General features: G+C 56.2%; 2 protein-coding genes across 3 annotated transcripts; one reads left to right on the top strand and one right to left on the bottom strand.

Moving 5' to 3' along the window:
• The first annotated feature begins 2,495 nt into the window (after window positions 1-2,495).
• Window positions 2,496-9,738, top strand: GGA3 (golgi associated, gamma adaptin ear containing, ARF binding protein 3). The gene is made up of 17 exons (XM_038741940.1): window positions 2,496-2,576; window positions 3,949-4,033; window positions 4,164-4,239; window positions 4,394-4,492; window positions 4,609-4,732; window positions 5,010-5,113; window positions 5,690-5,770; window positions 6,082-6,219; window positions 6,460-6,541; window positions 6,633-6,752; window positions 6,983-7,213; window positions 7,315-7,385; window positions 7,831-8,090; window positions 8,194-8,393; window positions 8,515-8,684; window positions 8,801-8,911; window positions 9,021-9,738. The coding sequence occupies exons 1-17, from the start codon at window positions 2,528-2,530 to the stop codon at window positions 9,129-9,131; spliced, it is 2,112 nt and encodes a 703-aa protein (XP_038597868.1). The 5' UTR covers window positions 2,496-2,527; the 3' UTR covers window positions 9,132-9,738.
• Window positions 9,739-9,848: 110 nt separating this feature from the next.
• Window positions 9,849-24,246, bottom strand: NUP85 (nucleoporin 85). Of its 2 annotated transcripts, XM_038741944.1 has the most exons (20): window positions 24,170-24,246; window positions 22,178-22,384; window positions 16,329-16,422; window positions 15,799-15,961; window positions 15,080-15,150; window positions 14,764-14,807; window positions 14,033-14,102; window positions 13,543-13,664; window positions 13,285-13,419; window positions 12,856-12,978; window positions 12,603-12,734; window positions 12,381-12,487; window positions 12,206-12,289; window positions 12,040-12,105; window positions 11,490-11,641; window positions 11,279-11,396; window positions 11,105-11,205; window positions 10,479-10,630; window positions 10,286-10,378; window positions 9,849-10,019 (listed from the first exon to the last, which is right to left on the bottom strand). In XM_038741944.1, the coding sequence occupies exons 2-20, from the start codon at window positions 22,193-22,195 to the stop codon at window positions 9,915-9,917; spliced, it is 1,950 nt and encodes a 649-aa protein (XP_038597872.1). In that variant the 5' UTR covers window positions 22,196-22,384; window positions 24,170-24,246; the 3' UTR covers window positions 9,849-9,914. The 2 variants fall into 2 exon arrangements, with proteins under 2 accessions (XP_038597872.1, XP_038597871.1); XM_038741943.1 differs by lacking the exons at window positions 22,178-22,384; window positions 24,170-24,246 and adding an exon at window positions 18,620-18,652.
• Window positions 24,247-25,423: the final 1,177 nt, after the last annotated feature.

Below are 25,423 nucleotides of genomic sequence, written 5' to 3'. Positions count from 1 at the left end.
GGGCAGGGACTGGCATTCAGTCAATCGTATTTATTGAGCGCTTACTGTGTGCGGAGCACTGGACTAAGCGCTTGGGAAGTCCAAGTTGGCAACATTAGACGGTCCCTACCCAGCAGCGGGCTCACAGTCTAGAAGGGGGAGACGGACAACAAAACAAAACATATTAACAAAATAAACTAAATAGAATTTCATTCATTCAATCGTATTTATTGAGCAATTACTGTGTGCGGAGCACTGGACTAAGCGCTTGGGAAGTCCAAGTTGGCAACATAGACGGTCCCTACCCAACAGCGGGCTCACAGTCTAGAAGGGGGAGATGGACAACAAAACGAAACATATTAACAAAATAAACTAAATAGAATTTCATTCATTCAATCGTCTTTATTGAGCACTTACTGTGTGCAGAGCACTGTACTAAGCGCCTGGGAAGTACAAGTTGGCAACATAGACGGTCCCTACCCAACATTGGTCTTACAATCTAGAAGGGGGACACGGACAACAAAACAAAACATATTAACAAAATAAAATAAATAGAATAAATATGTACAAGTAAAATAAATAGAGTAATAAATATGTACAAACATATATACAGGTTCTCTTCTCTTCCTCCCTTCAAGGCCCTACTGAGAGCTCACCTCCTCCAGGAGGCCTTTCCAGACTGAGCCCCCTCCTTCCTCTCCCCCTCCCCACAGCACCTGTATATATGTATACATGTTTGTGCGTATTTATTACTCTTTATTTATTTTATTTGTACATATTTATTCTATTTCGTTAATGTTTTCTTTTGTTCTCTGTCTCCCCCTTCTAGACTGTGAGCCCACTGTTGGGTAGGGACCGTCTCTATATGTTGCCAACTTGTACGTCCCAAGCGCTTAGTACAGTGCTCTGCACACAGTAAGCACTCAATAAATACGATTGAATGAATGAATGAACAGGTGCTGTGGGGAGGGGAAGGAGGTAAGGCAGGGGCCATTAATAAAATAAATAAACTAATTAATATAAAATAAATAAATAGAAGGGAGAGACGGACAAAACAAAACAAGTACACAGGTATCAATACCGTCAGAATAAATAGAATTACAGCTATATACACATCGTTAATAAAATAAATAAATTAATAAATAAATAGAAGTGGGAGACGGACAAAACAAGTACACAGGTTTCAATACCGTCAGAACAAATAGAATTACAGATATATACACATCATTAATAAAAAAATTAATTAATCATTAATAAAAAAATAAATAAATAGAAGGGGGAGACGGGCAAAACAAGTACACAGGTATCAATCAATACCGTCGGAATAAATAGAATTACAGCTATATACACATCATTAATTAAATAAATATAAGTGGGAGATGGACAAAACAAAACAAGTACACAGGTATCAATACCGTCAGAACAAACAATTACAGCTATATACACATCGTTAATAAAATTAATTAATTAATAAAATAAATGAATAGAAGGGGGAGACGGACCAAACAAAACAAGTACACAGGTATCAATACCGTCAGGACAAACAGAATTACAGCTATATACACATCGTTAATAAAATTAATTAATGAAATAAATGAATAGAAGGGGAGACGGACAAAACAAAACCAGTACACAGGTATCAATACCGTCAGAACAAACAGAATTACAGCTATAATAATACATCGTTAATATAATTAATTAATTAATAAAATAAATGAATAGAAGGGGGAGACGGCCAAACAAAACAAGTACACAGGCATCAATACCGTCAGGACAAACAGAATTACAGCTATATACACATCGTTAATAAAATTAATCAATGAAATAAATGAATAGAAGGGGGAGACGGACAAAACAAAACCAGTACACATGTATCAATACCGTCAGAACAAATAGAACTACAGCTATATATACATCATTAATAAAATAAATAAATATAAGTGGGAGACGGACAAAACAAAACAAGTACACAGGTATCAATACCGCCAGAACAAACAGAATTACAGCTATAATAATACATCGTTAATAAAATTAATTAATAAAGTAAATGAATAGAAGGGGGAGACGGGCCAAACAAAACAAGTACACAGGTATCAATGCCGTCAGGACAAACAGAATTACAGCTATATACACATCGTTAATAAAATTAATTAATGAAATAAATGAATAGAAGGGGGAGACGGACAAAACAAAACAAGTACACAGGTATCAATGCCGTCAGAATAAATAGAATTACAGCTATATACACATCATTAATAAAATAAATAAATAAAGTAGAGTATAAACGTGTGCAAATCAAATAGAGTAATAACACTGATTATTATTATCGTGGGGAGCCTCCCCAGCCACTGCCGGGGTTGGTCGGGCCGGAGTCAGGGCCCCGCCTCAGGCAGGTCGCCAGGCCCCGCCCTGCGCACGCGCCGCGCTCCCGCCCTCAGGCCCGGCCCCTCCCCGCGCACGCGCCGGCGCTGCCGCTGGTTCTCGCGAGGCTTGGGCGCGCGAGGCCGGGCCTGTCCGGGCCGGGCCGGGCCGGGCAGGGCGCTGCAATATGGCGGCGGCGTCGGCGTCGGAAGGGGAGAGCCTGGAATCGTGGCTGAGTGAGCAACCGCGGCCCCGGCTCCGGGAAAGCCTTCCCTCCTTCCCCTGCCCGTCTCATTCACTCATTCACTCACCTCCTCCAGGAGGCCTTCCCAGACTGAGCCCCTTCTTTCCTCTCCCCCTCGTCCCCCTCTCCATCCCCCCCGTCTTACCTCCTTCCCTTCCCCACAGCCCCTGTATATATGGATATACGGTTGCACATATTTATTACTCTATTTATTTATTTATTTTACTTGTACATTTCTATCCTACTTATTTTATTTTGTTGGTATGTTTGGTTCTGTTCTCTGTCTCCCCCTTTTAGACTGTGAGCCCACTGTTGGGTAGGGACTGTCTCTATGTGATGCCAATTTGTACTTCCCAAGCGCTTAGTACAGTGCTCTGCACATAGTAAGCGCTCAATAAATACGATTGATTGATTGATTGATTGATTGCCCCTTGCACACTCCCTTTCCCCGCCCCTTGGGCAGGACCAGCCGCCACAATCCCAACCGCATTGGCAAGGGGGCAACCCTGGGCCAAGAGCCCCCCAGCATCAGGTCCTCCCGCCCAGCCTTGACCCTCTCGGGCTACCGAGAAGCAGCGTGGCTCCGTGGAAAAGAGCCCGGGCTTTGGAGTCAGAGGTCATGGGTTCGAATCCCGGCCCCGCCAATTGTCAGCTGGGTGACTTGGGGCAAGTCACTTCACTTCTCTGGGCCTCGGTTCCCTCCTCTGTAAAATGGGGGTTAAGACTGTGAGCCCACTGTTGGGTAGGGACTGTCTCTATATGTTGCCAATTTGTGCTTCCCAAGCGCTTAGTACAGTGCTCTGCACACAGTAAGCGCTCAATAAATACGATTGATGATGATGGGGAGGTTACAACGTGGGACAACCTCGTCACCTTGTAACTTCCCCAGCGCTTAGAACACTGCTTTGCACATAGTAAGTGCTTAGCAAATGCCACTTATTATTATTATTATTTTCTGGGCCTCAGTTCCCTCATCTGTAAAATGGGGGTTAAGACTGTGAGCCCCCCGTGGGACAACCTGATCACCTTGTAACCTCCCCAGCACGTAGAACAGTGCTTTGCACATAGTAAGCGCTTAATAAATGCCATCATCATTATTAGTAGTAGTATTATTACCCCGATCCCGACGCTCCCTCATTCCTCTCCCTACCAGTAACTCAGCCTCGGGCCCAAGGACCACCAGCTCCACCCTGCCCAATAACTCTGCCCCGGGGTCCTGGACCACCTGTTCCATCCTGCCCGATAACTCCACTCCGGGGTCCTTGACCACCTGCTCCATCCTGCCTTGTAACTCTATCCCTTTCCCCCGGGCCACCCACCCCGACCTGCCTGGTGACTGCCCCGTTCCCCTGTGCCCCCCTTAGACAAGGCCACCAACCCATCCAATCGCCAGGAGGACTGGGAGTACGTCATAGGCTTCTGCGACCAGATCAACAAAGAGCTCGAGGGGTCAGTTCTGGGAGCGGGCAGGGTGGTAGGGATAATGGGGGAAGGGATAACTGGGGAGAACAGGCAACTCCTGCCCCGCCACACCGGGAAATTTGGCCCCTGGTGGGTGTTAACAACCTCTCTCCCTCAGCCCCCAGATCGCAGTCCGGCTGCTGGCACACAAGATCCAGTCGCCGCAGGAATGGGAGGCCGTCCAGGCCCTCACCGTAGGTCACCCCACCCCGACCCAACTACCCAATCCTTTAATAGGTGGGGTGGCAATGAGGGGAAAGGGGGAAGCTCCCCGGTGGGGATGGGGATACCAGCTGCCCCACCCATGCCCTGGGGCCCAGCCCCACAGCGATACCCCCTTCCCAACAGGTCCTGGAGGCGGGAATGAAAAACTGCGGCCGGCGTTTCCACAGCGAAGTGGGGAAGTTCCGCTTCCTGAATGAGCTGATCAAAGTCGTCTCCCCAAAAGTGAGCCTGGGCTGGGCTGGGGCCGGCGGGGCTCCCTTCTGCCGCTCAGGAAAGGTCTCGCTGCTCTGCGGGTGCCGCCTGAGCCCACAACCAGCCCCCCACCTTGTTTTCCTCAGTACCTGGGGGATCGGGTCTCGGAGAAAGTGAAGGCCAAGGTCATCGAACTGCTGTTCAGCTGGACCGTAGCCCTGCCTGAGGAGTCCAAAATCAAGGACGCCTACCAGATGCTGAAAAGGCAAGGTTAGCAAGGTGGCGGCCCAGATGCGGGGGTTGTGGGGGCCGGGGGCCTGGTCAGAGCAACATCTGGGTTGGATCGGGAGGAGGGTTGGGTCCTGGCTCAGGCAGCCAGTGAGAACCAGAGAGTGCTGACCAGAACAGGGTCCGGGAATCAGGAGATTCCCTAAAGGGCTGGGAATTATTTCAAGAAGCTCCACCAGCTGCCGGTGAAGAGGGTGGGGAGGAAGGGAAGCCCGGAAGGGGGTGGGCCGGGCCCCACTCTGCTCCCTCTGTGATGCAGGGATCGTGCTGTCTGACCCGCTGATCCCCGTGGACCGGACCCTCATCCCCTCCCCTCCTCCTCGTCCAAAGAACCCCGTGTTTGACGATGAGGAGAAGTCCAAGGTGAACCTGGCCCCGGACCCCCCAGGACTCAGACCCCTGGTTTCCCAGACGGGGATGCTGCAGCCCCGGCTTGGAGTCAGTCTTTACCGGCCATGGGACCCTCGTCCTGAGGCCAAACGGCCACACTCTGGGGGGGCCTTGATGGGGGAAAATGGTCTGTTGGGGGAAGAGAGAGACCTTAAACTTCACCCAGGGGTTGCCCTAAGCAGACAAGACACCTACACCCTGCTGAGTCGGACCCTCGCCGGGGCCCCTGAGACCATGGTCTCCCAGGAGTCCGGCCTGGGCCGTGCTCATATCAGGGCACTCGGTGGGCAGTCAGTTAGATGCCCACCTCCACCACCAAGGTCCTCACCTGCAGCAGGCACCTGTGTCTTCTGCTTCGTCTACATGCTTGGACTTGAACCCTTTGGGTACCACCCTCAGCCCTACAGCATTTCTGCATCTATCTGTGACTTATTTATTTATGGTAACATTTATCAACTCAGTCGTACTGCACGTGCCCAAACAGTACAGTGCCCTGCATACAGTGAGTGCTCAGTAAATTCCACTCGCTGATGGATTCTCCCCTCTCAGCTCCTGGCCAAGCTGCTAAAAAGCAAAAACCCGGACGATCTGCAGGAGGCCAACAAACTGATCAAGTCCATGGTGAAAGAGGTGAGAGGCTGGCGCTGGCCAAGGGGTCGGGTCAAGGAAGGAGGAGCAGCTGGTCCATCCCTCCCCCTCCCCAGACCAGCCCAGGCCTGGGCAGCTGCAGGGCAGGACGAGGGTTGGAGCGGCATCTCGCAGGGCCCAGAATCCCAGGTGCCTTGCTGCACTTAGCAGGACTTTCCAGAAGGTTGCTGCCTGCCTGTCTTCTCTCTGTCCGTCTGTTTCCCATCCGTGTTTTGGGATGGGGAGAGCCGGATCCTGGCACCACCCTCTCTTCTCCCCAACGGTGACGACCCCCGCCCGGTCCCCCGCTGCAGGACGAGGCTCGGATCCAGAAGGTGACCAGGAGGCTGCACACGCTGGAAGAGGTCAGCAACAACGTGAAGCTCCTGAACGAGATGCTGCTGCACTACAGCAAGGAGCACTCCGCCCCAGCCGACAGGGAGCTCATGAAGGTGCCCCCCGCGGATCGAGGAGGGGGCCGTCGGAGGCTCGGCACAGGCTCAGAGAACAGGGTCAACTGGCCGAGCGGGTCGTCGGGCCTTCCGGGGTTTGGCCTAATGGCCGGCGTGGCCCCCGGTTCCGTGGGGGGACTGGTTTCCCCGAGGACACTGAGAGGAGCCTTTGGCTGTCCTCTCGGGGAAGGGGTTCGTCTGCCCTGAGCCCCTCCCCACAGTCCCCCTTCCCGCTCCCAGGAGCTGTACGACAGGTGTGAGGCCAAGAGACGAGCCCTGTTCAGACTGGCCAGCGAGACCGAGGACGACGATGGCAGTCTGGGTACATGAGGGGAGTGGGGTTGGGAGGCGTGGCCGAGGGCGGTGGGCTTGCGGTGGGGCGAGGGTGGTCTCTGACCGCCCCTCCACTGCAGGGGACATCCTGCAGGCCAGCGACAACCTGTCCCAAGTCATCGCCTCCTACAAGAGGGTCGTCGAAGGGCAGGTGGTCAACGGTGAGCCGGAGACGGCCGACCCCACGCCCGCCTCCGAAGGTGAAGAACTACCCAGGGGGGATTTGGGGACCCTCACGAGCCTCTTTCCCGGAAGGCCACGCCCCACTACTCAGACCGCCCCCCACACACACTCTCTCTCTCTCTGTTTCTTCTCGGTTGTCTCCACCTCCCTGGATACAAAGGGGTGAGGAACTGAAGGGGGTGGGGGTGGCCGTACCCGTTGGCTACTGAGTGTCTCCAGCCCCTGCTCTCCCTCCCCACCCGGGCAGGACCCCACCCCCCCGACAGCCTCATCGACCTCTCGGGTCTGGACGGGAGCTGCGGCACGAACCCGCCCGGAGCCCCGGAGCCCAGCCCTCCCCCCGCGGACATTCCCATCCTCCCCCCGCCGCCCGCGGCCGGACCCCGCAGCCGCTCATCCAGTCAGACCGAGCCCGGCCCCGGGACCCCTGCCCCCACCGCCGCCATCTCCCTGTTGGACGAAGAGCTGCTGTGCTTGGGTGCGTGGCCCCTGCGGGCTGGGGGGGCCCGCTGGGAGCTGTCCTCGGTTTGGGGCGGGCGTGGTGGGGGCGGGAGTGACGGCTGCGTCCCTGTCCACCAGGCCTGGCCGACCCCGCCCCTGGCACGGCTCTCGGCGAGGCTGTAGGAAGCAGCCAGTGGGACCTGTTTCAGGTAGGACGGGAGGGTCTGGGGGCCGCGTGGTGGGCAGACCCTGGGAAGCGGGCTGAGCGCCAGGCAGGCCCCAGAGCTCCTCTGCATCAGTAGCGTTATGGTATCTGTCAAGTGTGTCCAGCACTGTTCTGAACGCTGGGGTACATCTGTGTTAATCAGGTGGGACAACAGGGCCCGTCTTTGACGGGACTCCCGGACGAAGGGTGGGTGTGTTCCAGGAAGAACAGATCAATCAATCAATCGTATTTATTGAGCGCCTACTGTGTGCAGAGCACTGTACTGAGCGCTTGGGAAGTACCAGTTGGCAACATATGGAGACAGTCCCTACCCAACAGTGGGCTCACAGTCTAGAGCGTCACACAACTGCCCCCCACCAAACCAGAAGAGGAGGGGAAGGGTGGGCTTGGGCCGGGCCCCAGACTAGTTTCTCCCCTTCCCCCGGCAGAACGAACAGCTGGACCTGGACCCGTTCGGCCGCCCAACGGCGAGCGGCCTGGGCCCCGGCGGCTCTCCGGGCCGGGCCTTGTTCCAGCCGTCGGTGCAGCCCACGGGGGCCTCCCCGGCCCTCCGGCCCCCCGCCTTCCCAGCCTCCCTCCTCCTCCCCGCGGGTTCGCCGGCCGCCACTGCCTCCCCCCCGAGGGCCGGGCCCGCGGCTCCCCCGGCCCGGCTTGACCCCCTGGAGCAGCTTCTGGAAGGAGCCCGAGGGTACGGGGCGAGCGGAAGCCGGACGTCCTGGGCTCCGGGGTCTCGCCGGCCCCTGCTGTGGCTCGCGCTGACCCAGCTGCTCTGTTCTCTGGCCAATTTCCAGGTCGGGCGGCTCCCTGGCCAGCGTCGCCCCTTCATCGCCGGCCGCCCGGGCCAGGTCTGCGACCGCCGCCCCCGCAGGACCTCCCCTGCCTCTCGCGGCCGGCCCCGGCAGCCCCCTGTTCCCGCTGCCCGGCAGTCCCCTGCGGACCACCGAGCTCTCCCTGGCCAACGTCCACGTGCCCCTGGAAGCCATCAGACCCAGTAGGTGCCGGGAGGAGGCCAGAGCCACGAGACCCAAATTCCCTGCCCCCCCTCACCGAGTGTTGGGGGCAGGGGTGTCCCAAGCCCAAACCTCCCCCCCCCCTCCGCCCTCCACTTGCAGGCAGCGTCCTCCCCGTGACCGCCTACGACAAGGACGGCTTCCGCATCCTGTTCCACTTCGCCAAGGAGTGTCCCCCCGGCCGGCCGGATGTGCTGGTGGTCGTGGTGTCCATGCTCAACACGGCCCCGCTGCCCGTCACGAGCATCCTGCTGCAGGCAGCCGTGCCCAAGGTAACCGAGCGGCTGCCCGTTGGTCCGCACGCCCCGGGGTCGGGTGGGGGGGTTGGAGGTTGACCTTGGGGCCCCAGCCTCTGTGGCGACAGCCACCCGCTCTCTCCGCTCGACAGTCCATGAGGGTGAAGTTGCAGCCGCCGTCCGGGACGGAGCTGTCCCCTTTCAGCCCCATCCAGCCCCCCGCGGCCCTGACCCAGGTCATGCTGCTGGCCAACCCGCTCGGGGTGAGTGAGGGAGGGAAGGGGGTGAGCTCCTGCACCCGCGGGGGATGGGGAGGCTTGGGGAGGGGCAGACGGGGCCCAGAGCCCCCCAAGTAGCTGTCGGTCCCCACAGGAGAAGGTGAGGCTCCGCTACCGCTTGACCTTCACCCTGGGGGAGCAGCTGAGCACGGAGGTGGGTGAAGTGGACCAGTTCCCGGCACCGGAGCAGTGGGGGAACCTATGACCCAAAGGGCCGGAAGGGCCACCCCAGGGGACGGGAGGGGAGAGGACAGGGCTGCCCGGCTCCACCCACCCTCGGGCCGGAGGAGCGGGAGCCTGCGTGCGGTAAGATGAGCTGGAATGCCCGCCCCAAGGGAGTGTTGGGGAGGAGGGAGAGGCTGCCACCCCAGTCCTGGGAGCAGTATTAACCCCCACCCGCCCCTGGCCGAGCACTGCCCCTGGCCACAGGCCGCCGTGGCCTCGTGGGTGCCGGGCAGGGGCAGGGGAGCGGCCGCCGGGGAGCTGGCGGTGCCGTGAGCTGGCCCCTTGACGGGGCAGCGGCCAGGCCCGACAGATGGCCAGAGTGGTGATGTCTCACAGAGAGGTCAGCCGCCCCCTCCCCGCTAAGGCCAACTGGATGTTGGACTCAGATTGTGCTGCTCTAGGAAGGGGAGTGGCGAGGGAGGGGGGGCTCGAAGAGCAGCCGTGGGGCCGGAGCAGGGGCCCTAGGGCCCCGCCAGTCGGGAATGGGAGCCATCCACGGCTGCGGCGCTCTCTCCCACGCAGCCAGACCGGAGCCGGGCCGCGCTGCTTCTGTTCTGCTGCATGTTCAATAAATCGCCTTTCCTACACCCCGTCCTGCCCCTTGCTGCTTCAGAGCTGGGGGGTGGGGGGGGCGGACACAGGTGGAGGGGGGTTGTGGGGAGGCACGGGCTCACACCTGGAGTTGCAAAAAGGCGAGTTTATTTTTAAAAAACGGTATATGTACAGGGCTGGGGGCCCAGGGGAGCAGGGGTGGGGGCCGGGCTCAGGAGCCCTCTAGGGTGCCGTCCCTCACGATGGCGCGGGCCAGGTTCCGGGCCAGGGCCAGCCGCAGCATCTCCAGCTTGGTCGCCTCCACGCTGTCGTCGTCCTAGAAAGGCCCGCCGCGCCCTGAGCCCTGGGGTGTGTCCTGCTGGGTGGGGCAGTAGCCCCTGTGGCCCCGAACCCAGAGACATCCGCGTGGTAGGGACAAGGGTGGGAGGCCCCCAATGGGGACAAAGTTGTGGGGTTGGGACGCTCCCCCCATCCCCCAAAAAACACTCCTGAGGAAAGTGACGGCCAACTTTTTTCAGGGAGCAAAGGGCAGCAAGGACCCCCAGGACCGCCCCCCCCCCCCTTCCCCCAAAGCCCCTCTACCTGCAGGCGCCGGCTTTCAGACCCCATCTTGATGGCTGTCAAGGTCTCCAGGCACTGCAGCAGCTCATATGTCTGCTCCACAGAAAAGATGACCTGGGGGCAGGAGAGGTTTACCGATGCCCAGCCCAGGATTGGGCCGACCCTGATCTCATCCCTCCTAGGCCGTGCCCCATGTCCCCAGGCCCCCACCTACCTGCTTCTGCTCCAGGAGGGGCAGGGCGTCCGTCAGCAGGGTCATCCAGAAGGAGCGGGGAGCGATGTGGGAGGTCATGAGCGACAGCAGCAGGGAGGCCGCGGCGGCAAAGTGCTGCTCCCCGTACAGACGGTGGAACTCGCGGTATTTTCCTGGACAGGCAGTGGGGGGGTCCAGGTCAGAGCCCAGGAGGCTCTCAGCCCCAGCCCAACAAGTGCCTTATTCTCTCCCCTCTCCAAACCTGCCAAGTTCTCCCCATCTCAAAACCCCTCCTACAGCCCCAACCCACCTCCAGGAAGCCTTCCCCGATTCACTCCCGACACCTCCCCCTCCCCACAGGCCACCGCTCAGCTCCTTGGGGCCAGGGAACCGCTCTTGCTTAGTCAGCCGTGGCGCGTGTTTAAGTGCTTAGTTCGGGTCAGGCACAGTGCTGAGCGCCGGGGTGGCTCCGGACACGGTCCCTGCCTCCAAATGGGGCTGGGGGAGGTGGGGATTCCCAGGTGTCGCACCCTCCCGCGCAGGCAGTTCTGAGCCCCGAGTCGGTCGACTGCTGGGGTCTCCTTAGCTCCAGGTACGTACAGAGCACTGTACCAAACGCCCAGCAGAGGCGGGGGCGGGGGTCTCACCCAGGAACGTCAGGCGATCGCTGAGCATGATGGAGGAGCCCAAGTTGTCGATGAGGTCCCGGTCGGAGAAGCTGCCCTGCTCGCAGTAGTGCTGCAGGAACCTGCGGGTGCGGCCAGCTCAGGCTCCGCTCCCCCCGGCTCGTGCCCCGGGCCCACGCCACCCGTTAGGCTCACCTGTCTGACACGAGGGTGGCGAAGGCGGCGTCTTTGGCCCGGATGCTCCAGGACAGCGCGGAGCCCAGCCGGTTGTTGCGGACGGCTTTCATGGCCATGATCTTACAGACGCTGCGAACTGCGCGGGGGGGAAGTGAGACTTCGGGGCCTCGGGCCCCCCCCCCGGGGTCCGCCCCCATCCCCCGCTCCGGCCGGTGGCGCGGGCCCTCACCCTGCTCCGCCATCTGCCGCTGCTCGCAGACACGCAGCACCTTGAGAGCCTTGCGCTCCGTGTCCAGGGGGATCCGCTCCATGTGCAGCTCCAGGTAGACGCGGCCGAACTCCGGGCAGTGGTCGAAGTAATCCACCCCCAGCTGCCACAGGCTGAAAAACGGGGCGGGGGGAGGCTGTAGTCGAGGGGACCCACCCCCACTGGCTGAAAATCGGAGGTAGGCCCACCGGGAGGGCCATGGTTAAGGGGACCTATCCCCAGCTGCCAAAGGCTGAAGATGAGGGAGACGGGGACCCACCCCTAACCGGCTGAAGACGAGATCCTGCGGGGTGATGGAGGGAGCGGAACTGGGGGCCGTGGCATCATTTCACAGTCGTCTCCCCTGCCAAGCTACTGTTGGAGCCCACAGGAGCCTGGCGCAGGCTCTTGTGGTATTTATGGCTGCCCTCGTCCCTCCCACTGGGCGCCACCTGCTCTCTGACCCCTCGGTGCAGTCCCGGCGACACAGACCACCAACCGCCACCCACCATCCCCGTCCCCCCTGCCCTACCTATGATGAGCGAACAGCCCCGAAGCAAATTCCAGCAGGAGAAACTCTCGCATGTTGGAGCCAAAACTGGAAGCACAGAGAGGGCGGCAGGACGTCAGCAGCCTCAGAGCGGTCCTCGGGCCCAGCCCCAGCCCAGCCCCCGGCCCCCACCCCCAGCCACACTCACTAGAGGTTGTGGGACTGCAGGAGCTTGCAGTGGTCCAGCAGGTCCGTCAGGTGAGCCACGAACCACCAGTTGCTGAGGGCGATGCTGTGAAGGTAAACCCGGAGCGGGGTCGGGGGAAGGGGTGGGTCTGGGCGAGACCCCTGACCAAGGGGGAGGGGAAGGGCGGGGCACCAACCTGCACTCCTTGATCACTTGGTGAATGTCGAACTCGAAGGCCGCCATCAAGATGTTGTCCAGCGGCTCCGGGCCGCCGTCACCGCCCAGGAAGAGATCCAGGCTGGACTGCAGAGACCCCGCGGGGGCCGAGGGAGGGAAGAGGCTCCGGTGACGAGCCGAACCCTCCCCCGCCCCATCCCCCTGCCGGGGACCAACGGGCTTTCCCCCACCCCCATCTCACCTGCGCGTAGAAATGCAGCTCGGCGGGCTTGACCGTGGGGTGGGCGTACAGGAGCCTGGTGACCAGGAAGTGGTACCACGTGCTGAGGAGGCTCTTCTGGCCCAGCAGCGCCTCCTCGTCCCCCACCAGGATCTGGGGAGGCCGTGGGGAGTCAGGGGCCGGCCCCTGTTGTCCCAGCCCCGGCCCGGCCTGCGGTGTGTCGCCCCCGGGGCTCAACCCAAGGAGCCCACCCACCCCACCCCCGGCCACGGACCTTACAGAGGGTCTCCAGGTGGGGGTGGGCGGCGAACGTGCCGTCCTGGAGATGACGCTCACACTCCTCATGCCAGTGCTGCCACTTCAGCTCCAGCTCTGTCAGGGTCTGCGTGTTCCCCGGCTGTAGGGGTGGGGGGGAGGCAGGCAAAGAGCCATTCAACGCTTGTTGGGGAGGGGGTGGGGGCGACTGGTAAGGAGGCCCCTCACCTGCCCCCACGAAACGGAAGATGTGAGGGTGGGGGGACAACAGAAACAGAAGGGGGAGGTGTCGGGGAGGGGGACCGAGACCCCGGCAGGGAAGGAAATGGTAGAGTCTCGGAGGACTGAGCGCCCTCACTGACGGCAGGAGACGACACGGGGCGGAGGGGCCGAGCCCCCAATCCCCGGCCCGGGTGCCTGCTGTCCGCGGTGGGGCCGCCCCACGTACGCTGAGGATGGGCATGGCCCGCATGAGGTCCCCGAGGATCCCGCACACGCCCGCCGCCGCCGGGCTGGCGTCCGCTTCCTTGCAGAGCATCTGTCGCGCCTCCCCCAGACGGCCCTGGAGCACCAACAGCGTCACCTGCAAAAACCCCCGCGGCCCAGAACGTCAGCGGGGCGGGCCTGGCCCGAGGCCGGCGCCCGGGGATAGGATGGAAGGAGGAGGGCGGGGCCCGGTCCCCCATCCCCTCCCACCGGCACTCACCAAATCCCAGAAGCTCTGGTGGTCAGTGGGACTGTCGCTGCCCAGGACGTCGGCAGACAGGCTGTCCATCTCACACACGTGCAGCCGGATCCAGTCCAGGAGGAGCAGCAGCAGCGGCCCCGCTGGGAGCGGACACCAGAGCCCCGTTCACCCACCTGAACGCCCACCCTGGCCCCGGCCCGACCGAGCCACCACCACCGGGAACGGGCAGGCTCGCCCAATGGCACGGGCAGAGGCAGGACTAGGACCCGGCTCACTGGGCTCTGTCTTTCCCGCTCCCTCTCCAGGGCCAGGGGCCACTAGACTGTACGCTCCTCGCGGCCCATGGGCTGGCATCATCCCTCCCTCCCGCCCCCCGGGGCTCATCCAGGCCGGACCCCACCCACGGAGCCAGGCCCACTCCACTAGGGCTGGGATCGAGCAGTGCGGTGCGGGTGCCCGACAGCTGGGGAGCAATGGGAAAACCACCGGCCTGACCCCCGGCCCTCACCTGTGGCCATTTCTATGAACAGGATTTCACAAAGGTTCCAGATCAGCTCCATCGCAGATAGAATTGAGACCTGAGGGGACGGACAAGGGACAGGTGGCTGCAGGAGTGGCGAAACAGGACAGATGCCAGCCCCACAGCCCACCCTGCCAGCTCATCACCAGCTCTGGGGGGAGGGCAGGCCCCGCTGAAGGGACGGGCCACCTCGAAGCCGACCCCCAGGCCCGCCTTCACCCCGACCGGTCGGTCTGGGCTGCTAAGACGGAGGAATAACAGAATGGTTGGCTTGAGCGCTGATACTTGGTCGGGGCAGGAGAAAGAAATCCTTCTCCACCCAGTAAACCAGACTCCCCCGAAAGCCCGTCATTCCCTCAGATGTATGGGGGCGGTGTCCGGAACCTGAGTTTGACAACAGAGGAGCAGTGAGCCCCCCGCATTCGGGAGGGTTGCATAGATCTTTATACTATACGCCATAAGCTACTTATTTACATTAATCTCTATCCCCCCCTAGACTCGTTGGTCTAGCTCGTTGACGGCAGGGAACGTATCTACCAACTCTGCTTCGTTATACTCTCCCAAGCACTTAGTACAGTGCTCTGCGCACAGTAGGTACTCAGTAAATACCCCTGATCGAGTGGCGGTTCAGGGCCCATACGGCCCAACACTCGGGGAGGGCGGCCGGAGGGGGTCCGGCCAAGTGGGACCCCAGGCAGGGCCGGGAACGGGTGCGTTACCTGGCTGCTGTACTGGCGTCCACACCCGGGGTCTTGGGCCGACACTGTCAAAGCAAGCGGCACTTTCAAGGGACGGAGCCCCTCTTCTCCTGCCTCCCCAGTCCCCCCACCGCCACCGATCTGAGTACCTCTGGAAACCCCAAGACCTCCACCCTCCCTCACTCCCCCGTCGGCAAGCCGTCAGTCAACCACCACTGCCCCCGTGGCCTGCCCGAGATGCCACGGCCGCAGGATTTCCAGCACCCGAGCTGGGCCCGATGACCAGCCAGACAGGCCGCAGGCAAACCCCGCCGCCTGCCACCCGCTGGCCACTCACCGGCCACCTGGTGCATTTCCTCCATGCAGGCCCTCATGACTGACCGGTAGTTTTTGCTCACACGGACCAACCTAGGAACAAGCAAGAGACAGTCCATGAAGGCTACGGAGGCGTTTTTGGGGAAAAGGACTCGCTTTGTGGTTGCCCACCGGCAAGAAAAATGACCCAATGTGTACCGGAACAGGTCAGGGTGAGGAGAAAGGAGGGGGGAAGAAGAGATGACTCTTCTTAGATTCCCTCTCCCAGCTGAACATGGGACTGGGCGACCCCTTGCTCATGAGAAGGGTGTGGGTGCTGCTTTTACTTCTGAGCAAAAAACAACGTTCATTTGGGACTCGCTAGGCACTGAGCACTCTGCTAAGTGCTGGGGTAACCAGATAGGATACAGTCCCTGTCCCCCACGGGGCTCACGGTCTAAGGTAGAGGGAGAGCAGGGATCAGATCCCCATTTTACCGAGAAAGACCCCAAGGCCCAGAGAGGTTGAGTGATTTGTCCAGGGTCACACAGCAGGCCAGGGGCAGAGTCAGGAGGAAGGCCCTGTTCTCCCAACTCCCAGACCCGTGCTCTGCTCACCTGGCCAAGCGGTCTCCCTGTATGAATTCTCCCCGCTGCACCTGGGGCTAGCCCAGCCCGGGGGTACACGCTCCACGTCCCTCGAGAGTGCCGGGGCAAAGGAAGCTCTTGCTGCCCACCCACCCGCCCGTCCACTCCAACTTACTGGGCCTTCCTGTTCTTGCCCGCCAGCTCCTCTTCACTGCGCTGCAGTCCCACGAAGATGCTGTGAGACTCATTGAAGAGTTTGCGCAGGATCTGGGAATACACGTCCACGTCCTTCCGGACGATGTAGATGAAGGGGCAGCCGGCCTGCCCCACCACAGCCTCTGAAACAGTGCGGGTACTCACGGGTCAGTCCTCATTGACGCCGCCCTCCCCGCCCCGCCGGGCCGGCAGAGCTTCACGGGGGAAGACCCACCCTCTGGGCCCAGCCTCTTTCTGCCCCAGGTCTCCGGGGAGGGGGAGGCAGTGGGGGGCACCAGCATCGGAGACAAAGAACTCAACACACACAATCGGCTCTTCCGATCCTTGGCAGCGAAGGAATCCGTAAGATTCCCAAGGCTTCGAAAGTCAAAACTCTCCCAAAATGAGTTCGAGTTCTTTATCCTGCCCAGAGAGATGGGTGGCCTTCCTTCCAATGAAATTACTCTCGTCCCCAACTCATGGGGGGGGGGGCGGGGGGGGGCACCGTACCTCTCTTCCCAAACAACGTCTCACACACCAGCATTTCCCCGGGCCCCCAGTCGAAACACATCTGCTTCTTCTCGGGATTGAGGCCGGGGATGGGCTGTGGGGCAGAAAAGCGCAAGACCCAGCCGTCAGGGCGGCTCTCCGTGGGGTTGTGCCCCGTGACCCTCCCCGCCGATGCCAGGCCCGCCTGGCTCCGGGGCACTCAGGGATAGAAGGGGCACGGCCCCAGACTGGCACGCTGGGCACCACAACGCGCTCTCTTTACCGGGCACCCATCCCCTTTCCCCTCGGGGCAGGGTTGGGGGCTCTTGCTGCCAGCTGTGGGGTGACAATAATAATAATAATAATTTTGGTATTTGTTAAGCGCTTACTATGTGCCAAGCATTGTTCTAAGCGCTGGAGGAAATACAAGGTCATCAGGTTGTCCTACATGGGGTTCACAGTCTTAATCCCCATTTTCCAGATGAGGTAACAGGCACAGAGAAGTTAAGTGACTTGCCCAAAGTCACACAGCGGATAAGTGGCGGAGCCGGGATTAGAACCCATGACTTCTGACTCCCAAGCTGGGGCTCTTTACTCTGAAACACGTTGATGAGCCCCTTAAATAAGAGGACCGGACTGGAAGACTGGAAGCGCACTGTGGGGAGGGGTTGTCGCTCTTTAGTGTTGCATTGTCCTGTCCAAGCGCTTAGTACAGTGCTCTGCACACAGTAAGCGCTCAATAAATACGATTGCAGGAATACCGGCAAATAGGGTTGGACACAGTCCGTGTCCCACATGGGGCTCCAAATCTGGGGAACTTGTCTTCTAGACTGTGAGCCCGCTGTTGGATAGGGACCGTCTCTATATTCATTCATTCAATCGTATTTATTGAGCGCTTACCGTGTGCAGGGCACTGTACTAAGTGCTTGAGAAGTACAAGTTGGAAACATAGAGAGACGGTCCCTTCCCAACAATGAGCTCACGGTCTAGTGGGGGAGACAGACATTAATACAAATAGATAAAACAATAAATTACAGATATATACATAGATGCTGTGGGGAGTCATTCATTCAATCGTATTTATTGAGCGCTTACTGTGTGCAGGGCACTGTACTAAGCGCTAGGGAAGTACAAGTTGGAAGCATATAGAGACAGTCCCTACCCAACAACGAGCTCACGGTCTAGAGGGGGAGACAGACATTAATACAAATAGATAAAACAATAAATTACACATAGATGCATAGGTGCTGTGGGGAGTCATTCATTCAATAGTATTTATTGAGCGCTTACTGTGTGCAGAGCACTGTACTAAGCGCTTGGGAAGTACAAATTGTGAAGCATATAGAGACGGTCGCTACCCCACAACGAGCTCACGGTCTAGAGGGGGAGACAGACATTAATACAAACAGATAAAGCATTATATTACAGATATATACAGCTAAATACATAGGTGCTGTGGGGAGTCATTCATTCAATCGTACTCATTCATTCATTCATTCAGTCGTATTTACTTATTGAGCGCTTACTGTGTGCAGGGCACTGTACTAAGCGCTTGGGAAGTACAAGTTAGAAGCATAGAGAGACGGTCCCTACCCAACAACGAGCTCACGGTCTACAGGGTTAGACAGACATTAATAAAATTAGATAAAACAATAATTACAGGTAGATACATAGGTGCTGTGGGCAGTTATTCATTCAACCGTATTTATTGAGCGCTTACTGTGTGCAGAGCACTGTACTAAGCGCTTGAGAAGTACAAGTTGGAAGCATATAGAGACGGTCCCTCCCCAACAACGAGCTCACGGTCTAGAGGGGGAGACAGACATTAATACAAACAGATAAAGCAATATATTACAGATATATACAGCTAAATACATAGGTGCTGTGGGGAGTCATTCATTCAATCGTATTTATTCATTCATTCATTCAGTCGTATTTACTTATTGAGCGCTTACTGTGTGCAGAGCACTGTACTAAGCGCTTGAGAAGTACAAGTTGGAAGCATATAGAGACGGTCCCTCCCCAACAACGAGCTCACGGTCTAGAGGGGGAGACAGACATTAATACAAATAGATAAAACAATAAATTACAGATAGATACATAGGTGCTGTGGGGAGTCATTCATTCCATCGTATTTATTGAGCGCTTACTGTGTGCAGGGCACTGTACTAAGCGCTTGGGTAGTACAAGTTCTTTTCATGCCCGCTTTCCAGACGAGGGAACTGAGGCAGGGAGAAGTGAAGTGACTTGCCCGAGGTCACAGGGCAGAGCGTCCCCCCCAGCCCCCCCGCCCCTCACGGGCCCGTCCTTACTGTGAGCGGCGGCTCCCCGTCCACCTCCTCCATGGCGCCCCCCGGGCTGCCGTCGCCTCTTCCCGCGCGCTCCGCCCCGCCCCGCCCCCCTCCCCTCAGAAAGGCCCCCTCCCGGGCTGCCCCTCGCGGCGCCTGACGGCCGCGCGCCCGGCCTGCCCCTCCCCCCTCCCCTCAGAAAGGACCCCGCCCGGCCTGCCCCTCGCGGCGCCTGCCCGCGGCCCTGCCCCTCCCCCCCTCACCTCAGAAAGGCCCCCTCCCGGCCTGCCCCTCGCGGCGCCTGACGGCCGCGCGCCCGGGCTGCCCCTCGCGAGGCCTGTCGCCGCCCCTGCCTTTTCACTCATTCATTCATTCAATCGTATTTACTGAGCGCAGAGCACTGTACTAAGCGCTTGGGAAGTACAAGTCGGCAACATATAGAAACGGTCCCTACCCAACAATTCATTCATTCAATCGTAGTTATTGAGCCTATTAAGGCCCTACTGAGAGCTCACCTCCTCCAGGAGGCCTCCCAGACTGAGCCCCTTCCTTCCTCTCCCCCTCGTCCCCCTCTCTATCCCATCTTACCTCCTTCCCTTCCCCACAGCACCTGTATATATGTCTGTACATATTTATTACTCTATTTATTTATTTTACTTGTACATATCTATTCTATTTATTTTATTCTGTTAGTATGTTTGGTTTTGTTCTCTGTCTCCCCCTTTTAGACTGTGAGCCCACTGTTGGGTAGGGACTGTATTTGTTGCCATCTTGTACTTCCCAAGCGCTTAGTACAGTGCTCTGCACACTGTAAGCACTCAATAAATACGATTGATTGATTGAGCGCTTACTGGGTGCAGAGCACTGTACTAAGCGCTTGGGAAGTTCAAGTCGGCAACATGTAGAAACGGTACCTACCCAACAATTCATTCATTCAATCGTATTTATTGAGCGCTTACTGGGTGCAGAGCACTGTACTAAGCGCTTGGGAAGTGCAAGTCGGCAACATATAGAAAGGGTCCCTACCCAACAATTCATTCATTCAATCGTATTTATTGAGCGCTTACTGGGTGCAGAGCACTGTACTAAGCGCTTGGGAAGTACAAGTCGGCAACATATAGAAACGGTCCCAACCCAACAATGGGCTCACGGTCTAGAAGTGCCTGATACCAAATAAAAACTTAACAAATACCATGATTGTTATTGTTGTTGTTAATCAGCGTGGCTCAATGGAAAGAGCACGGGCTTTGGGGTCATAGGTTATGGATTCAAATCCTGACTCGGCCAACTGTCAGCTGTGTGACTTTGAGCAAGCCACTTAACTTCTCTGTGCCTGTTACCTCATCTGTAAAATGGGGATTAAGACTGTGAGCCCCCCCCCCCCCGTGGGGCAACCTGATCACCTTGTAGCCTCCCCAGTATTTAGAAGAGTGCTTGACTGACCCCCCTCCTTCCTCTCCTCCTCCCCATCCCCCCATCCTTACCTCCTTCCCCTCCCCACAGCACCTGTATATATGTTTGTACGGATTTATTACTCTATTTATTTATTTATTTTATTTGTACATATTTGTTCTATTTATTTTATTTTGTTAATACGTTTTGTTTTGTTCTCTGTCTCCCCCTTCTAGACTGTGAGCCCGCTGTTGGGTAGGGACCGTCTCTCGATGTTGCCAACTTGTACTTCCCAAGCGCTTAGTACAGCACTCTGCACCCAGTAAGCGCTCAATAACTACGATTGAATGAATGAATTGTTGGGTAGGGACCGTTTCTATATGCTGCCGACTTGCACTTCCCAAGCGCTTAGAACAGTGCTCTGCACCCAGTAAGCGCTCAATAAGAAGAAGCAGTGCGTGGCTCAGTGGAAAGAGCACGGGTTTGGGAGTCAGAGGTCATGGGTTCAAATCCCTGCTCTGCTGCTTCTCAGCTGTGTGACTCTGGGCAAGTCACTTCACTTCTCTGGGCCTCAGTTACCTCATCTGTAAAATGGGGTTTAAGACTGTGAGCCCCACATGGGACAACCTCATCTCCTTGTATCCTCCCCAGCGCTTAGAACAGTGCTTTGCACATAGTAAGCGCTTAACAAATACCAAAATCATTATTATAAAATACGATTGAATGAATGAATTGTTGGGTAGGGACCGATTCTATATGTCGCCGACTTGTACTTCCCAAGCGCTTAGTACAGTGCTCTGCACCCAATAAGCGCTCAATAAATACGACTGAATGAATGAATGAATAGAAGGGGGAGACAGACAACAAAACACAACGCGTAGACGGGTGTCCAAATCGTCAGAGCAAATAGAATTACAGCTATATGCACATAATTAACAAAATACATTGAATAGTACATATGTACAAGTAAAATAGAGTTATAAATCTGCACAAATATATACAAGTTCGAGGGCAGCCTCGAGGTTCGGCTCAGGCCCGGCGGTTTAAAGGGCGCGAGGCCGAGGCTGGAACCCCGCCCCTCCCCCAAGTGGGCGGGGCCTACGGCGCACGCGCAGGGGCGGGGCCCACGGCGCACGCGCAAACGCGCGCGCCTCCTCGCAAGCCCCGGCTGCGCCTCGTGGCAGGACGGCCCGTTGCCTCCTCACCGGCCAACCCCAATACAACACCCCACCACATTCATTCATTCACTCACTCATTCATTCATTCATTCAATCGTATTTATTGAGCGCTTCCTGTGTGCAGAGCGCTGTACTAAGCGCTTGGGAAGTACAAGTTGGCAACAACGGGCTCACAGCCTAGAAGTCCCCCTTCTAGACTGTGAGCCCACTGTTGGGTAGGGACCGTCTCTCTATGTTGCCAGCTTGGACTTCCCAAGCGCTTAGTACAGCGCTCTGCACACAGTAAGCACTCAATAAATACGATTGATTGATTAGTACAGTGCTCTGCACACAGTAAGCGCTCAATAACTCTTTTAGACTGTGAGCCCACTGTTGGGTAGGGACTGTCTCTATATGTTGCCAATTTGTACTTCCCAAGCGCTTAGTACAGTGCTCTGCACATAATAAGCGCTCAATAAATATGATTGATTGATTGATCAATAAATACGGTTGAACGATTGAAAGGGGGAGGCAGACAACAAAATGAAACGTGGACAGGTGTCAAGTCATCAGAATAAACAAGTAAAGCTAGATGCACATTAACAAAATAAATAGAATAGTAATATTGTACAAGTAAAATAAATAGAGTAATAAATCTGTACAAACACATATACAGGTGCTGTGCGGAAGGGAAGGAGGGGGGCAGGGGGAAGGGGGAAGGGGAGAGGAAAGAGGGGGCTCAGTCTGGGAAGGATTAAGGCTGTGACTAAGCGCTTGGGAGAGTACCACAAAGCAAACAAGATCCCAGTCCTCAAAGAGAAGCAGCATGGCCTAGCGGAAAGAGCACGGGCTTGGTTGTCTTCTGTTTAATCAATCAGAGAATAGAACCGACTGGGTGCCTAGGCTCTGAAGTGTTCAAAGAATAGACACAACTCTCTCCTCTAGGGCCTTCCGATCCAGCAGGGGGAAGCAGACACTGAACTAATTTACAGATAGGAGGGAGGAATATAATTTGAAGGTAAGTCAGACTCACCAAACACTGCTTTTTCATCTGAGGAATGACGCCTGGTCAAGAGTCATAAAACTGGTCGAAGAGCCTAAACACGAAACAGAGGGAAACGGCAACAGAAGTTGGCCCTGTTGTGCGAACTGTGTCCAAGGAAGCGGAATGCTGTCTCGTAGGTAATTACATGCAGAACTGTTCTTAGAATTCATGCCTTTCTCCTCTTAGAGCCAATACCTTTCACACATAGGGTGACGGGGAGAAAGGGAAACAGACAAGTGAAATCAAAGGACTCATCCACCTTCAAAGCCATTTTAAAATCACATCTCCAAGAGGTCTTCCATAACCAAGCTCTGACTTCCCCTACTCTCTCCCCCTTCTGCGATGTCTTGGATCTATACCCTTTAAGCGCTTGATATTCGCCCCACCCTCAGCTCTACAGCACTTATGTCAAATTTTATTTCAATGTCCGTTCCCCCTCTAGACCGTAAGCGGCTTGTGGTTGGGGAATGTGTCCACAAACTCTACTGTACCCTCCCAAGCGCTTAGTACAGTGTTCTGCATACGGCGAAGGGGCAGTAGTCAATCGATTGAGGGAGTTGCTGGAGAGATTCATTCATTCATTTATTCAACTGTAATTATTGAGCACTTACTGTGTGCAGGGCACTGTACTAAATGCTTGGGAAGTACAAGTTGGCGACATATAAAGATGGTCCCTACCCAACAACGGGCTCACAGTCTAGAAGATTCATTTGTCTTCTTCCGAGCAGGGCCTCCAAAAGCACAGATTAGAGTTTGGGTGTCCAGCCTCAAGTGGGACAAACCTGACTACTTTGTGTCTACCCCAGCGCTTAGAACAGTGCTGGGCACATGGTAAGCGCTTAACAAATACCATTATTATTATTCCCTCTCCTCCAAGCCACACTCCTTCCAATTGCCCCTCATTGAGACTATGCACATTCAGACTCCTGCCTAAACCCGCCTTTAGCCTAAAACTCCCTCCCTTTCTGGGCTTTCTTCCTTGGAGACTGGAAGCTCCTTGTGGGCAGGGAACGTGGCAGTTCTTTATCCTGTCTTTCCTAAGCACCTAGTACAGTGCATCGCATCAGCTGAGTGCTCAATAAATTCATTCATTCATTCAATCGTATTTATTGAGCGCTTACTGTGTGCAAAGCACTGTACTAAGCACATGGGAGAGTACATTATAACAACAGGCAGACAAACTGCTACTAACTACTGTTCTTAAGTTTGTCCCTGGGCCCAAGGGGCTGGTAAAGTGGAACATTCACTTTCTTGCCTTGTGCCCAGTAAAGAAGGACTTAGCATTCCTGCCCTTCCAGAATTACTAGTCAGTGTCTTCCTTCCATTCACCTTCTGAGCCTCAGCTCCTGGCAGGGTGTTCCCTGTACCTGGGCAACCGACATGAAGAGGATGAAAAACAGGCCAGGGCTGAATTCCCAGTTCCTCCCGGGTTTGGGACACGAGAGAGTGGGGGCCACTGAAGGTCCCTCGGAGCGGCTGGGTGAATTACTCTTATGGAGTGAGCTCCCCAGAGTCGGAATTCTTTATAACAGAGTGGAAGCAGCAGCAAAGAAAGGAGAGGCCGGAGGCCTCATTTCAACGGGTCATTGCCAGGGGGCTAGACCGGGTGCCCAATGCATGTAGGACGCTGTACTTAATGCCTATTGAATGCAGAGCTTTGTACTGGATGCCTACTGGGGGCAGAACGCCCTACCAGGTGTGCATTGGGTAGAGAGAACTGGCCCGGGCACCCACTGGGGTCAGAGCACTGTACCAAGAGCCCACTAGGTGCATTTGGGGAACTATGCTGCTGTCATTTCCAATTAAAAGGGAGCCTGGGAGATTACCGACACCCCATGGCACGGCTACTTCTCCTTCAACCTGGCCAACCCCCGTAGGTGGCAATGAGGAGGGACGACTGAGGTTGCTTTGTACAGAAAGCAAAGAAACTTGGTCTTCCTTTCAACAATTGCTTGCACTGCTGCTTCCCAAGTAACTCACCGCCAGAATTGAGAGTGGTTGAAGGAATCTCTTGTGGGGAATGATGGATGAGCCTCAGGCCGGGCACAGTGACTCCGGGACTGAGATCCTGCATGAAGAGATAGATTCAAGTGCTGGCGGTTTGAATAGGGCCACCTGCCCCCTCTCTCACCTGCCAGTCACTATCCTGCTGAGGCATGGGCTGCAAAGAGCAAGTAAGCGGGCAGAGCTGCCGCACACCGCAAAGGGGGTGTGGTAAAGAATGGCCAAAGTGGCCACAGCACGGTGCCAATGCTGTGCCTAAGCACGGAGACGAGAAAAAGTAAGGCTACCATGGCAGTCGTCTCAAAAGCTGCCACAGTCTTCCCCACCCAATTAGATATTTATTTTCAGGATTACTGCTGGGTCTTTCCATCTCACGAGATGCCCTAGGTGGTTCTTTTACCATGTGCTTTCACCACGGGTGGCACAGCTCCAGCAGGCATTCCATTAATCAATGGTATTTATTGGGTGCTTACTGGGCACAATGCCCTCTACTCAGCACTCAGTACTCAGGAAAGTACAGTCTAATAGAATCCTGCCCACAAGACACGTACAGTCTACAGAGGGAGATAGGCATTAAAATAAGTTACAGATAGTGGAAATAGTAAACTACGGGCACTCCCTATTTCTGTTCATGAGGTGAGGTGTGGGTCAGATGGAGTGGGGAGGTGTGATACGGAGCAAACCTTGGGGTTTGGGGGGTTTTTTTGTACCTTCCCTTCTCTCCATGCTTTCTTCATGGTGGGTCTCTTCACAGTATCTTGGGAAGCTGGGAAACTCCAGACTGTACCAAATAAAAAAATGCTTCTGTGTGTGCTAAGTCTCTATTTGAAACCATTCAGACCTGCTAAATCTGAGGATTCCTACATCCAAGGGTTAGGCGGTGAGGCCTTCAAGGAAACTGAAGCCCAATATCTTGCCCACTATGCCCACCCAAGTGAGGCCTTGGGGCCTGGACAATCTTAATCCCTCTAGCTGTAGAATTTATGTTTTGCTTTGTTTTTCCCTCAGGGCTGCTTTGAATTGGCCTCTTCATTCACTCAATCGTGTTTATTAAAGTCCTTACTGTGTGCAGGGCACTGTACTAAGCCCTTGGTAGAGTACAATATAGCAATAAACTAACACAATTCCCTTCCCACAAGGAGCTTATAGTCTGGAAGGGGGAAATTTGGATCAGTCTGGATCCTGGAGATGGGTGACTTAACCCTCACCTCGCTTCTTAAGACGGCGGTA

The sequence above is a fragment of the Tachyglossus aculeatus genome, unplaced genomic scaffold (genome assembly GCF_015852505.1).
Source record: "Tachyglossus aculeatus isolate mTacAcu1 unplaced genomic scaffold, mTacAcu1.pri SUPER_34, whole genome shotgun sequence".
NCBI classification, from domain to species: domain Eukaryota; kingdom Metazoa; phylum Chordata; class Mammalia; order Monotremata; family Tachyglossidae; genus Tachyglossus; species Tachyglossus aculeatus.
The sequence above is the reverse complement of the archived record's forward strand: the minus strand, read 5'-3'. Positions and strand labels throughout refer to the sequence as shown.